This window comes from Aotus nancymaae, unplaced genomic scaffold, assembly GCF_030222135.1.
Source record: "Aotus nancymaae isolate 86718 unplaced genomic scaffold, 86718_ANA_hifiasm-v0.15.2.pri h1tg000141l, whole genome shotgun sequence".
NCBI lineage: Eukaryota > Metazoa > Chordata > Mammalia > Primates > Aotidae > Aotus > Aotus nancymaae.
This window is the reverse complement of record NW_026988556.1, coordinates 1,464,041-1,477,374: the sequence shown is the minus strand read 5'-3', so window position 1 is coordinate 1,477,374 and position 13,334 is coordinate 1,464,041. Positions and strand designations below refer to the sequence as shown.

The 13,334-nt window shown below is 40.3% G+C and overlaps 1 protein-coding gene across 6 annotated transcripts in view; it reads left to right on the top strand.

Annotated features, from left to right (window-relative positions):
• LOC135272894 (dynein axonemal heavy chain 6-like) overlaps positions 1–13,334 on the top strand; it is a 72,479-nt gene that overhangs the window by 42,386 nt on the left and 16,759 nt on the right. For 3 of the 6 annotated variants that reach the window (XM_064371604.1, XM_064371603.1, XM_064371608.1), the window contains 5 exons: positions 2,885–3,019; positions 3,109–3,229; positions 3,905–4,034; positions 5,491–5,659; positions 8,182–11,207. In XM_064371604.1, coding sequence (XP_064227674.1) covers positions 2,885–3,019; positions 3,109–3,229; positions 3,905–4,034; positions 5,491–5,659; positions 8,182–8,349 — 723 coding nt within the window. In that variant the 3' untranslated portion in view covers positions 8,350–11,207. Of the gene's footprint in view, positions 1–2,884; positions 3,020–3,108; positions 3,230–3,904; positions 4,035–5,490; positions 5,660–8,181; positions 11,208–13,334 lie in introns of those variants that run through there. The other 3 variants (XM_064371605.1, XM_064371607.1, XM_064371606.1) reach the window with 2 other exon arrangements.

Here is a 13,334-nt window from a genome sequence, read left to right as displayed (position 1 = left end):
ATTTTAAAATAATTACTTACAAAAAAAGAAAGTGTGAATCTATTATAGCTGTTGGTATAGACTGTCCTTGAAATCAAATATTTTATATTCTTAAGGGAATTCCCAGTTTTCATCCTGTCTTGTCATTTAACAGTCTGGCAATCTAGAGGTGTTTCTACATTTTAACTAGGGCTGCAAAATGCAAAAGTATAAGAACAGAGTTGCAAAGATCTCTTTTGATTAGAAGTCACCTCTGATTTTTTGAATTTGTGGTTCCCTTTGTTGTTGATCAGGAAAGTTATATGTCATTTTGAGCAGAGTAGGCTGGTAACCCCTATTACCTCCTCTCATCTTTGAGACACTCTAGACTTTATGGTCCAAAATAAGTCGGCCCTCATTTTCATGGGTCAGTATCTCCCAATATATTATATGTTTCCTCTACAATGGATTCATATAGTAGGAAAATTTTTAATATTTAATTCGGATGATGGGACGATCATGAAAAATGAACTGTTAAAGAGTATGTGACCATATTTAAAATTTCTATCCATTGAATTTCAACTTGTGTTAGAAGTTTCCTACTTGGCCCCTAGGAATAAACTGCAGTCATCATTACCATCACACTCAGAATTCTGGTCCTCAGCTGTCTGTTTCTATGACACTACCTCAAGTTTGCTTTTTACTAGTCATTTCCTTCACTTTGCATATTGTGATACGAAAGACTGTTATCAGCATACCAGTCACACAATAGGGAAACCTTCAAGGTCTCTGGCTAACATAAATATTAGTACAAGACAAATATATAAGGTGGACTATCTCAAGTCATCCATTCCACTGTGCATTCTGAGTTGTGAAAAAATATTCCAGACCTTCTTGACGTGCAACTCAAATTTCATTGAGGATCCATCAGTTATTTGAAGTTATTTTAGCATCTTTCATCTTTTACCATGCATTGAACACTACATATATCATACATTTGTTGCTAGATATGTAAAATAGTTCATCCTTGATTTGTCTTTAAAATTACTTCTATCAGTCCTCAAAGCATGTTCTCTTATTTTATGTGCTGAGAGTTGTCATTCTGTGTCCATTCATACCAGCGATGTTTTGGCCTTTAGAGTATCTTCTCTTAAATTTAGTTTCAGCAGACTAGAAAGCTCTCATCATTTTAAGCAAGGCCAATCCTTGCTTAAAATGTGTATTTTACAGGAGGCTGAGGCAGGAGAATTGCCTGAACCCAGGAGGCGGAGGTTGCGGTGAGCCGAGATCGCGCCATTGCACTCCAGCCTGGGTAACAAGAGCGAGACTCCGTCTCAAAAAAAAAAAAAAAAAAAAAAAAAATGTGTATTTTAAATGTGTATTAAATGCTGTAATTACCCACACACTTACCACTAGCCTTATATGTAAAATTAGTTAACTAGGGCTGATTCCCCTAGACAAGGTTGAAGGGAGACATACTGAGTTGTCCTTGAATTTTTTCTTTTTATGATTTTTTTAAAATAACCAGTTTTGTTGGCACCTGTGCCTATGTCATTTTCTTATAACAGTTTTGATATATAATTTACATACCATACAATTCACACATCTGAAGTATACAATTAAATTATTTTTAGTATATTCACAGAATTGATCAACCATTACCACAGTCAATTTTAGAATATATTTATCATTCCAAGGGAAATCTCATTACCCATTAGTGGTCACTTTCTTTTTCTTTCTGACTCACCTGTCCCGTCCCCCAACTATAGGCAACCACTAATCTACATTCTATCTCCATAGACTGGCCTATTCTGTACATGTCACATAAATGGAATCATACAATACACTTGTCCCTCAGTGCCATAGAGGATTGGTTCCAGGACCACCCCAGCAAATACCAAAATCCCTAATGCTCAAGTCCCTTATATAAAATGGCTTTTTTGCGTATAACCTATAAACATCCTCCTATATACTTTGTCATCTCTATCTCTAAATTACTTATAATACCTAATGCAATGTAAATGCTATGTAAATAGTTGTTATGCTATATTGCTTAGAAAATAATAACCCCAAAAAAGTCTATTCATTTTTAATATGGACACAAGCATTGTAAACCCCACTACATTTTAATCTGCAGTTGTTTGAATCCATGACTGTGGAACCCGAGGATACAGAAGACTGACTATATGTGGTCCTTTGTAACTGACTTTTGTTTTTTTAACATAATGTTTTCAAGGTTCTTCTATGTTGTAGCATAGCATTTTTTAAATTGGCAAATTATATTGGATATACCTATTTTATTTGTTTATTTATTGATGGCTATTTGGATTGCTTCCATTTTTGGCTATTATGAATAATGCTGCTATGAACATGCATGTACAAGTTTTTGTCTAGATGTATGTTTTCATTTTTCTTGGGCCTATACCTAGGAGAGGAATTGCTGGGTCATTAGCAACTTTATGTTTAAGCTTTTGAGAAAACATGAAGCAGTTTTCCAAAGCAACTTGTTACCCAATAACAATTTAATGTCAAATTTGGCTTTTTTCTGTGTCCTTGCCTCTTAAATTAATAGATGAGCCTTTCCATTATCATTATGATTAGACATTGTAAAGTACTTAAGGTAACACCCAGTTTTCTATTACTTGCCTTCAACTCTTTAAGTTACTTGCCTTACTCCTTAAGTAGCTGAAAGACATGTAAGTGTTTTCAAAATCAAAAGAAAGGAATTTAGACAAATTAGATAATTCAAGGAATACTTTCAGAAAAGAGTTATAGAAGTGATCTTTTAATATATGCATTTTGTAGTTGTAGCAAAAGTTAACACAGGTGTTTATTATCCTTAATAACCATTCTTGCTTTTTAAATGTTTTATACTTCTAAAATACAGAATGTTTTTACTAAATAATACATTCCTATTTTCATTCAGCATTTGCAACCAGCTCTTCTTAAAATAAATGAATTGTGTTATCATTTGAGTTTTATGGGACTTTGTTATTTTGAAAAGTGTCACACCTACACCCTGCAGGAATTCAAGGCTGCACAAGTCATACGGCTAGCAGAGGTAACAAATTTTATCTATAAGAATCAAAACTTTTTTCTCTAGTTTTGATACTTCAGTATCGCTAACTGTACATATTCAACAATATCTAGGTGACAGAACACCTAGGAGAATTTCGAAATGAGGCAAAAGATGTAGTCAGGAAGGCCTGTCGATTTGCTCTGCGCGCTGCAAGATTTGCTCCCGATGACTGTGCATTTGGACCTTATGAGGGTATGAAGGGGAAAGAACCTCAATATATCAGAAGTAGTGGCTTTCTAAAATGTCAGCCCTTTTTTAGTTTACTTTTCTTAAGTTTAAATAATGATTCTATGTTTCAATTGTTCCAAACATTTTATTGATGTTATAAATTTAATATATTTTGAAGGAGAGAGAGAAGTAGTAAATACTGCATATTTTTCCCATTACTGCTGTTTGTATATAGTATTTCTAAACTGGATACAGAATCTTAATTAATAAGTACTTTAGAGTAGATTCAGCATCTCTCTGCTTAGAGGTATGTCCAGCCTACTATCACAGACAATAGGTTTGTTAAAATTAAGGGGCTGGATTGACCTTAGGATTGACTCAGTTGATGTGTACTATAAAGGATGACTAAATTGTAGGTAGAAAAGGAGGGTAAAGGTGTTCCTGGGAAAGAGATAGCATAGTATACAGATCAAATTCTGTTAATGAGAATGTCTGTAAACCGTCTACAATCTTGTTGAGTTGAAATGCTTTGATGTGAAATTTTTTTGGATAATTGGGCTGTTTTGGAGGTTTGAAATGCTTCATGTACCAAAATATTTTGTTGTTTTTGAATTTTATTTATCTTTTCTTTGAATCATATTGAAAGAAATGGAACTTTTACACAGGTACACTTGTTGTTGTGCCTTCTGTTATTCTTAGATTGTTATAAAGGGCAGAGCATTGTAAGTTTCGTTAATATTCCATATGAGTTGCCCACTTATGGAGACTCTGCGAAAATGACATATATAGAACAGGCCAGCAAAAGGCATCATTGCAAGAGGCTGACATGGTAAGATTATTCTTTATTTCAAGAAAAAGTATAGTATCCATCTTTCTCAAGTTTCATTAAAACTTAAGCCCCAGAAAGTGATGAATATGGTAATTTGCATAACTGGAGTAATCATTTCACTATGTATATCAAAACATCATGTTGTATACCGTAAGTATACACTATGAAAAATTAAAATGAAAAGTAGAATTTTTTCTAGCATGTAAGTGATATCTCAAAAAAAATAAATGGAACCCTTTAACACATTGTTCATAAATGGTGATGAGAAATTTGCAGGACACAGTAACCTGAATGCATGGCCCAGAAGACTTCCTCTCCAAACTGCCACCAACCAAAGCAGCTCTGGGACTGTGAGCTGATAGATACAGGGCAGGAGGCCAAGGCCAAGAGCTCCTCTTTGATCTCCCTGGCTTTGTTTCCCTCTGGCTCAGCCTGGGCATGGAGACTCGCAGTACAGCAGGCTGTGGCAGGGAGAAATCAGGCACACAGATTTATAGAACTCTTCAAGTGGGCCTGGAGGACTTACTCCATCTTTTTGGTCACAAAAGAACTACAGCTGCATGACTTCACAAAGGTGCACCCAATCCCTAAAATGGGATTTGCCACTGAGAGACAGAAAGGGAACTATCCCTCCTAGGACCTCACCAGGGGACTTTCATTAGCACTAGCTCTGACACCTGCTTACCCAACTGGATCTTGACCTCAACTGTTCCAGAATTTGGATTTCTCATCATTCTAAAACTTCATGTCTATGGAACAGTAAAATACTGATTATTGTTATTCAGTGCTCACTGACTTAATCCAACTTTTGCAATTATTTAATGCATCTTAACTGTAAGCTAGTTTATATATGAATTGTCTGTGTGGCAACAGAAATCAGTGAAGTGGTCTCTGAGGCTACTGTAGAGGGCCTAGAAGTATTAGAGGCCTTAGAGCTCCACTTGAGCAGAGTAGAATTATTCTAAATGTCTTGTTGACTCAGTCTGCATTCTAAGCGCTCAAGTAAGGAAACATAAAATTCAAACCTTTGGGTTAGCAATTGCCATCAACATTTATTCAGTAGCAAAGATTTTACACTTTTACTATTAGAATGCAAGTTACAGATGTTGTATGCATTGATTTCTTCTTTAAAACATCTTTTAAAAATAATTATGGCCCTTTTAGCTAGATAAACTAGAGCATTTTCCCTAACAGCTATATTACTCTTTAAATATTCTATTGAAAATTTAGAACGTCTAACTGAATTGATGCTACATATTTGAATATATTTGTGTTTTAAAAGGAAGAATATCTAAGAACATCTCTTCTAGACAATACATTTCAGATATTATAATATAATTAAATGGAAATTCAAGGAGAAATTATGATATTTTATATTTTAAGTATTTGCTTTAGAGGCACTGTCAAAAATAGTGAAAATAAAAAACTGAAGTTGTATTTGTTTTTTTCTTTTAAGCTTTATCCGTCTAAACGACTATCTAATTGAGAATACAATGCATGTCTTAACAGTAAATTCTGTTAATTCGCTTTTAAATCATCTCACTGACAAGCTAAAACGAACACCTTCAGCAGATGTCATTCAGAAATGGATTACTGAAGACAAGCCTGAAGTCACTGATAAAAAGGTATACTCACACAATATTAAGAATATTTTATTGGTCAATATGTATTGAGGAGTGCAAACTATGCTCTATGAATTATGCTATTTTCTGTGTGCTGAAAAAATTGAGAAGTGCATAGAGCGGCAGTCCCCAACCTTTTGGACACCAGAGACCAGTTTCATGGAAGACATTTTTTTCTGCAGACTATTGGGGATGATTTCAGAATGAAAACTCTTCCACCTCAGATTATCAGGCATTAGATTCTCATAAGGAACATGCAGCCTAGATCCCTCACATGCACAGTTCACAGTAGGGTTTGGGCTTCTGTGAGAATCTAATGCTACCGCTGATCTGAGGGGAGGCAGAGTTCAGGCAGTAATGCTCACTCTCTACTCACCTCCTACTGTGCAGCCCAGACCAGTACCTGGTCCACAGCCCTGGGCTTGGGGACCCCTGGTGTAGAATATTTCATGTTATAATCAGACCCTACAATACACATGAAATGGCAGACTGAAAATCAGCATATCAACAAGTATCTAATAATGGAGTAAAAATGCATGCTGAGAGAAAGTTACTGTCACAGGAACTTGCTAAAGCTTATTCATGCATTCATTGACATATTTCTTAAGTATCTACTGTGTACCAATTCCTGTGCTGGATGTTGGTATATAGTGATGACAGGATTTTTGTCCCCAAAAGCTTATAGTTTGTGGGGACATAAATGTTTTTCTTGTGGGCATAAACTGGCAGGGAGAAGCAGGAAAAGTGGTATAAGTAAAAGAGATAAACATTAGTTTAGAGGTGAAAAGAAGCAAATTATTGTGCTTTGAGGGGTTGACCTTTTATGAGGATGTTGATCTTAAAGACACAGAGTACTTTAAGATGTTTGGATGAAGTAGTACAAATTTATGCATTCCAGCATAGCTAAAAGAAAGATCATATTATCTCATATTCCAATTTCCCAATAAGTTTTTCCCTCTCTCTATCCTTAGTACTAATAGCTTCTTGCCAGAATACCTACAAACAGCAAAACATGTTCACCTCATTTCATAAAGCCTCCTACCCTCACAGCTTAAGTCTCTCGTGCCACAGAAACCTAATTATGCAGTACAAGTCCTGATGCTCTCAGCCTTAGTTTCCCTTTCTTCCAAAAGTTACATCAAAGTATATACTCCTTTTCATAGCTTTCTCTCCTCCCCATTCTGAATTTCTCCTTTTTACAAATATTATCAAAATTTTAAAAGCCACACTTTTCTAATGTAAAAGTAATTTATGCTAAGTGTATAAAATTAGGAAAACACAGAAATATACAAAGAAAAGCATCCTTTGCTACCCAAAGATAACTATTTCAAAGAGGAAAAAAGATATCATACTTTCCTTACTGCTTTATCCCTTGCTTTTTTGTCTTAGCAATACAGTATTGTGAAATATTTCTCAAGGCAACATGCATTTTTCCATGTGATATTCTCACAGATAAATGTATGATAATTCTCATAAATAAACATTCCCACTATTTAAAATAATGCTGCAAAGGGTATCCTTGTCTATATATTTTTCACATATTTCATATTTTTCCCCTTAGAAAAAATTTCTAGATGTAGAATTGAGTCAGAAATATGCACATTTTTAAGGCTTTTGATACATACACACTGACACATATGCTCCAGAAAGCTTTGTCAATTTATAGCAGTGTTTAAGAATGAGCATTTACCCACATGCACACTAAATATTATCATTCATTTTAATTTTCCTCAGTCTGTTGGATACAAAGTGGTATATCACTGCTTTCAAATGTTGTATTCTTTTAATTATGACCCCAGGACAAGAATAAGGGCATAGGTCTAGGAATCAGAAATATCTGGGTCCGAATTCTGGTCTGCTGCCTACTAGCTAGCATGACCTGGATGAAACATTCTACTTTCTCCAGATCCCATTTTGATCCTGTGGGAACGATAATAGAACCTGTTTAAGAAGGTTGGTATGGGAATTACACAAATACCCAGCACTGTGCCTGGCACACAGTAAACTCTCTGTAAATGTTGTTACTAAATAAACCATTTTAAGGAAGAGACAAAAGAGGTGAATTGATCATTTGTATTTTGCTTTCAGGAATTCTCAGATTATGCCCTTTGCCCATTTTTCTCTTTAAGCATATTTGTATTTGAATATATTTCTATGTAAGCATTCATTAATATATTATTGGCATCTATTTCTACTAAGTATATCAACTATAGGTCTATTCAAAGATGATCAACTTTCTACCTGTTCTATACATTATTGATATGGTTCCCCATTTATTGTTTGCTTTTCCATTTTGTTGGTAGTATTTTTACAAGGAGAAAAGTTTTACATTGTTATGTAGTCTTTCAATATTTGCCTTTTTTTTTTCTTTCTGTGCTTTATTATTCTCTGAAATATTTTCTACATGTCAAGGTTATGAATTCAGCTAATTATATAACCTTAAGTTTATATGTGCCTTGTTTTTTTATTTTGTTTTAGATATTGATCCTTGTGTCTTTATAACACTGTAAATATACTCATTTCAGGGGCCCCTTGTGGTGGAAAGGCAAGAAGAAAATGAATCTCTCATCCCCATGTTTCTCACAGAACTAATGTTGACAATCCAGTCACTCCACTTTGAGCCTTGTCTGGAAGACTTTCTGGTGTGTGTTTTTCGTGTGTTATCCACATGCAAGTACCTTTTTGGAAAATGAGGCAACTGTTTTGCTGTCAATTAGTTGTCAGAATTGTAGTTGTCACTACTCCCAGATGATCATAAGAAAGAGAGAAAGCATTGTTTTGTCACAGCATTACAGCTATATATAAACTATCTAAAAGTTTAGCACATTATCTCTAACTTGAGTCAGATTGGAGTCTTGGTGAGGTACAGGAAAACATATTCTATAGAAAATTTAAAAGTGACCATAGGGATCCCTTTAAGGACAACTCAAGAAATCACTCTGTTGTAAATACATTTTCCCTCCTTCCCTTTCTTCCTTTCTCTTTCTTTCTCTCTTTCTCTCTCTCTTTCTCTCTCTCTCTTTCTCTCTCTTTTTCTTTCTCTCTTTCTCTCTTTCTTTCTTTCAACAGGGACTCACTCTCAACCAGGCTGGAGTACAGTGATGTGATCTTGGCTCACTGCAGCCTCAACCTCCCAGGTTCAAGCAATCCTCCCACCTCAGTCTCCTGACTAGCTGGGACTACAGGTACATGCCACCAGGCCTGGCTACTTTTTGTATTTTTTTTTTTTTTGGTAGAGATGGGCTTTGCCATGGTGCCCAGGTGGGTCTTGAACTCCTGGGCTCAAGTGATCTGCCTGCCACTGCCTCCCAAAGTGCTGGGATTACAGGTTTGAACCACCATGCCCAGCCTGTAAATACCATTTTTGAAATCTTTTTAAAGGTATGCTGCATCTGAGAGAATTTCGTTGTCTTAGTTATTCATTGCTGTGTAACAAGTTACCACAAAGTTAGCAGTGGGAAACATCCACCATGAATCATCTCAGTTGCTGTAGGTCAGGAGTTTCACTGGCTACTCAGATAATCCTCTGTTTTAAGGTCTTGCTCTCCCTTAGGCTGCTGGAAGAATTTGGCTCTAAGCAACTATAGAACTGAGGTCCCATTTCCTTGAGGAGTGTCAGTCAAGGACCATCCTTAAGTCCTAGAAACCATCTGTCATTTCTTGCCATGTGGCCCACTCTCTAGGCAGTTTACAATATGGCTGTTCACTTCTTCAAGGCCAGATGGACCATTCTCTTAAGAAGGGCTCAATCCCTCTTTTAAGGGCTTTCACTTGATTCAGTCACATCTTTCAAGGATAATCACTTTTGACTAACTTGAAAACAACTGAATTGGGGCTCTAATTATATCTGCACTATCCCCCACCTTTGCTGCATCACCTAATCATGGGACTGGCATCCCATCATATTCACAAGTCCCACCCATACTCGAGGAAGAGATTGAACAGCATGTGTACACAGGGGCAGGAATTTTGGGGGTCGTCTTAGAATTCTGCCTACTACATTTGGATAGGTGCATAGATTAGTAAACAGTCAAAGTCTGTCTTCTGTTGTTAGCTGCTGTACTGTGATGCAAAAGCACTAGTAATCGGGATCCCTAGATTTTAGTATTTCACTTTGGGAAAACCACTTCTGGGGTTCAGTTTCTGCATTTATGTAATGAGAAGACATATGAGTTCTAGCATTGCCTCCTCTTCCAGCAGTCTATAATTCTATAATTTATGGGATAGGCTATTTGAAGGCATTTACAACGACAAGCAGACTGCTGACAATCCCTGTGGTTGGAAGCTTGCTCAGTAGCTCCCAAGAGGCACTGGGCTCTCATGCCCTGTCCTGGCCACAAGACAGATGTCTTTCCCATGAGAAGCAGATGTCCTGGGCTCCAGATGACTAAAGGAGGCTCTCTCACAAGCAGCTGACTGTCCTTTACCCCCAAGGGTAAAAAAACTAAAAAAAACTTGATACCCTTCCCATTTCCTATTGTAGGACCCTGTTCTTCACATGGGTATTTTTAGCTTCTACACATGAAACATACATGGCCAGGCTCTGGGAATAATTAGCATGTTTGTCCATTCATACCAAAATAAGATTTTATTTCATATAACCCAAAATCAGCCAATAGAAGTATATATAGGACTATCATTCATAAATTTTCTATTTTTTTCACTATTATTTTGGTCATTAGCCTTAATCATCCCCAGTGATTCCAAACATGCATACACAGAGATTAATCTAAAGGAAAATTATATACCTAAGTCATGATCTCTTACTTTATTCTTTCCTAGGTTACCTGTGGTTTCCTAATACTTGATTCAATCTATACTTTTGAATTCTAATCTTTCTTGCTGTGTGAGACAAACCTCCCATTGCATTTGATTCTGTTTACTGCTTCTGCCTCTTGAAGGAGACTCCTCCTTTGGTTTAATTTCACTTGTTTCTATTTCTGTGGCAACATTTTTTCCTTCTCAATCATCTTTCCAAGAGCCTCTTTTTTATCTGAACCTTGCTTGATTCTTGCTATCCTAAAGGGCTCCCTTCTCCTCTTCACACCCTACAGTTCTTTCTGGGTGCTCTTTCCTGTGCCCAGAATGCAGACATAAACATATATCTCTATCTATATCCACCTATCTATATCTCTACCTATATCTATATGCTTATATCTATAGATCCAATACTTTTCTTCTAAGCCCCACTCATGGTCACCTGGAAATCTTCACCTGAATCTGCCACAGTTAATATCATTTTATCAATATGAATTAAACTTAACCTCTTCAAAAACTTGCTCCTCCCTTCTTATCTCCATCATAATGAAAGATGCCCATGCCAGCAGTCTGGGAGTTCTCCTAGAGTCTCCCTTACCTCCTTGAAATCGGGTCATCGGCTCTAGTGTGCTGAACCATGGTTGCACCCACTCTGCCACTCCTTTCCATCGGGACTTCATCATCTCTCTACTGGCCTGCTGAAATAGTCTGCTCTGATCTGCCTGCCTCCCTCCCTTCTGATCCATTTTTCACATTGCTGAGAGCAAGATTATTCTCATAAGCAAATCTAATCATGTCCTTTTCCTTCTTAAAATTTGTCCATTGCCTGTAGGAGCATCTTTCACAGGATGCTCTGTGAGTTGTTGATAGGCATTTCGGGAGAAAAGGGGTTGTGATATACATTTGTATATTAACAGATATAAAAAATCCTGTTTAGAAGGTCTTCAGAAAAATCCTGTTTAACTTCACGTAACTCAAACTTCTTCTCAAATTTACCTTGGAAATTAGGACCCTTTATCCTCTGGGTAATCCACGGTCACGGTTTGGGGAGTGCTGGCCCATGGGCTAACATTGGCATCATGCACAAGGTCTTTCATGAAGAGGCTGACTGCATCTGCAGAATATCCTTTTTCCCCACTCTAGTGCTGAAGCCTAGATACCTCACCTGCCTGCTCCCTTGTGCCCCACGCACAATGACTTAGCAAGCATTATACTGTTGTCTGATATACTTGACAAGCTTCTGTTCATCTTTTGAGACTCATTTAAAGACGTACCTTTTCTTTATCTCATTTTCTCTAATTAGACTTTATATTTATTATAAATTACAATCTAATTTATGCTCATTGAAGAGACCCCCGGCACCTAACCTTGTCCAGAGACCCAGGCCCCTCGGCACCTGCCCTTGTCCAGAGGCCCTGGACCCCGGCAACTACCCAGGCCCAGGCCCCCCAGCACCTACCCCTGTCCAGAGACCCAGGACCCCGGCACCTACCCCTGTCCACAGACTCAGGACCCCCGGCACCTAGTCCTGTCCAGAGACCCAGGATCCCTGCACCTACCCCTGTCCACAGACCCAGGCCCCCTGGCACCTACCCCTGTCTAGAGACCCAGGCCCCCCGGCACCTACACCTGTCAAGAGACTCAGGCCCCCCGGCACCTACCCCTGTCCAGAGACCCAGTACACCATCACCTACCCCGTCCAGAGACCCAGGACCCCCGCCACCTACCCCTGTCCAGAGACCCAGTACACCATCACCTACCCCGTCCAGAGACCCAGGACCCCTGGCACCTAACCCTGTCCAGAGACCCAAGCCCCCAGCGGCTACTCTGTCCAGAGGCCCTGGACCCCGGCACCGACCCCCGTCGAGAGACTCAGGCCCCCAGCACGTACCCCCGTTCAGAGGCCCAGGCCCTCGGCACCTGCCCCTTCCAGAGACCCGGGTCCCCCGGCACCTACCCCTGTCCAGAGACCCAGGCCCCCGGCGGCTACTCTGTCCAGAGGCCCTGGACACCGGCACCGACCCCCATCCAGAGACTCAGGCCCCCAGCATCTGCCCCTGTCCAGAGGCCCTGGACCCCGGCACGTACCCAGGCCCAGGCCCCCCAGCACCTACCCCTTTCTAGAGACCCAGGCCCCTCGGCCCCTACCCCTGTCCAAACACCCAGGCCCCCCGGCACCTGCCGCTTTCCAGAGGCCCTAGACCCTGGCACCTACCCCTGTCCAGAGACCCAGGGCCCTGGTACCTACCTTGTCCAGAGATCCAAGACCCCTGGCACCTAACCTTGTCCAGAGACCCAGGCCACCGGCACCTACCCCTGTCCAGAGGCCCTGGACCCCGGCACCTACCCAGGCCCAGGCCCCCAGCACCTACCCTCTCTAGAGACCCAGGCCCCTCGGCCCCTACCCCTGTCCACACATCCAGGCCCCCCGGCACCTGCCGCTTTCCAGAGGCCCTGGAACCCGGGACCTACCCCTGTCCAGAAACCCAGGCCACCTGGCACCTACCCCTGTTCAGAGACCCAGGCCCCCGTCAACTGCCCCTGTCCAAAGACCCAGGCCCCCCGGCACCTGTCCCTGTCCAGAGACCCAGGACTCCCGGCACCTAGCCCTGTCCAGAGGCCCTGGACCCCGGCATCTACCCCTGTCCACAGACCCAGGCCCCCCGGCACCTACCCCTGTCCAGAGACCCAGGCTCCGGGCACCTACCCCTGTCCAGAGATTCAGGACCCCCGGCACCTACACCTGTCCAGAGACCCAGGCCCGCCGGCATCTACCCCTGTCCAGAGACCCAGGCCCTCCGGCACCTACCTCTGTCCAGAGACATAGGCGCCCCCGCATCTGCCAGTGTGAAAAGACCCATACCCGCGGCACCTGAACATGTCCAGATGCCCTGGACCCTGGCCAGGGTACCCCTGTCCG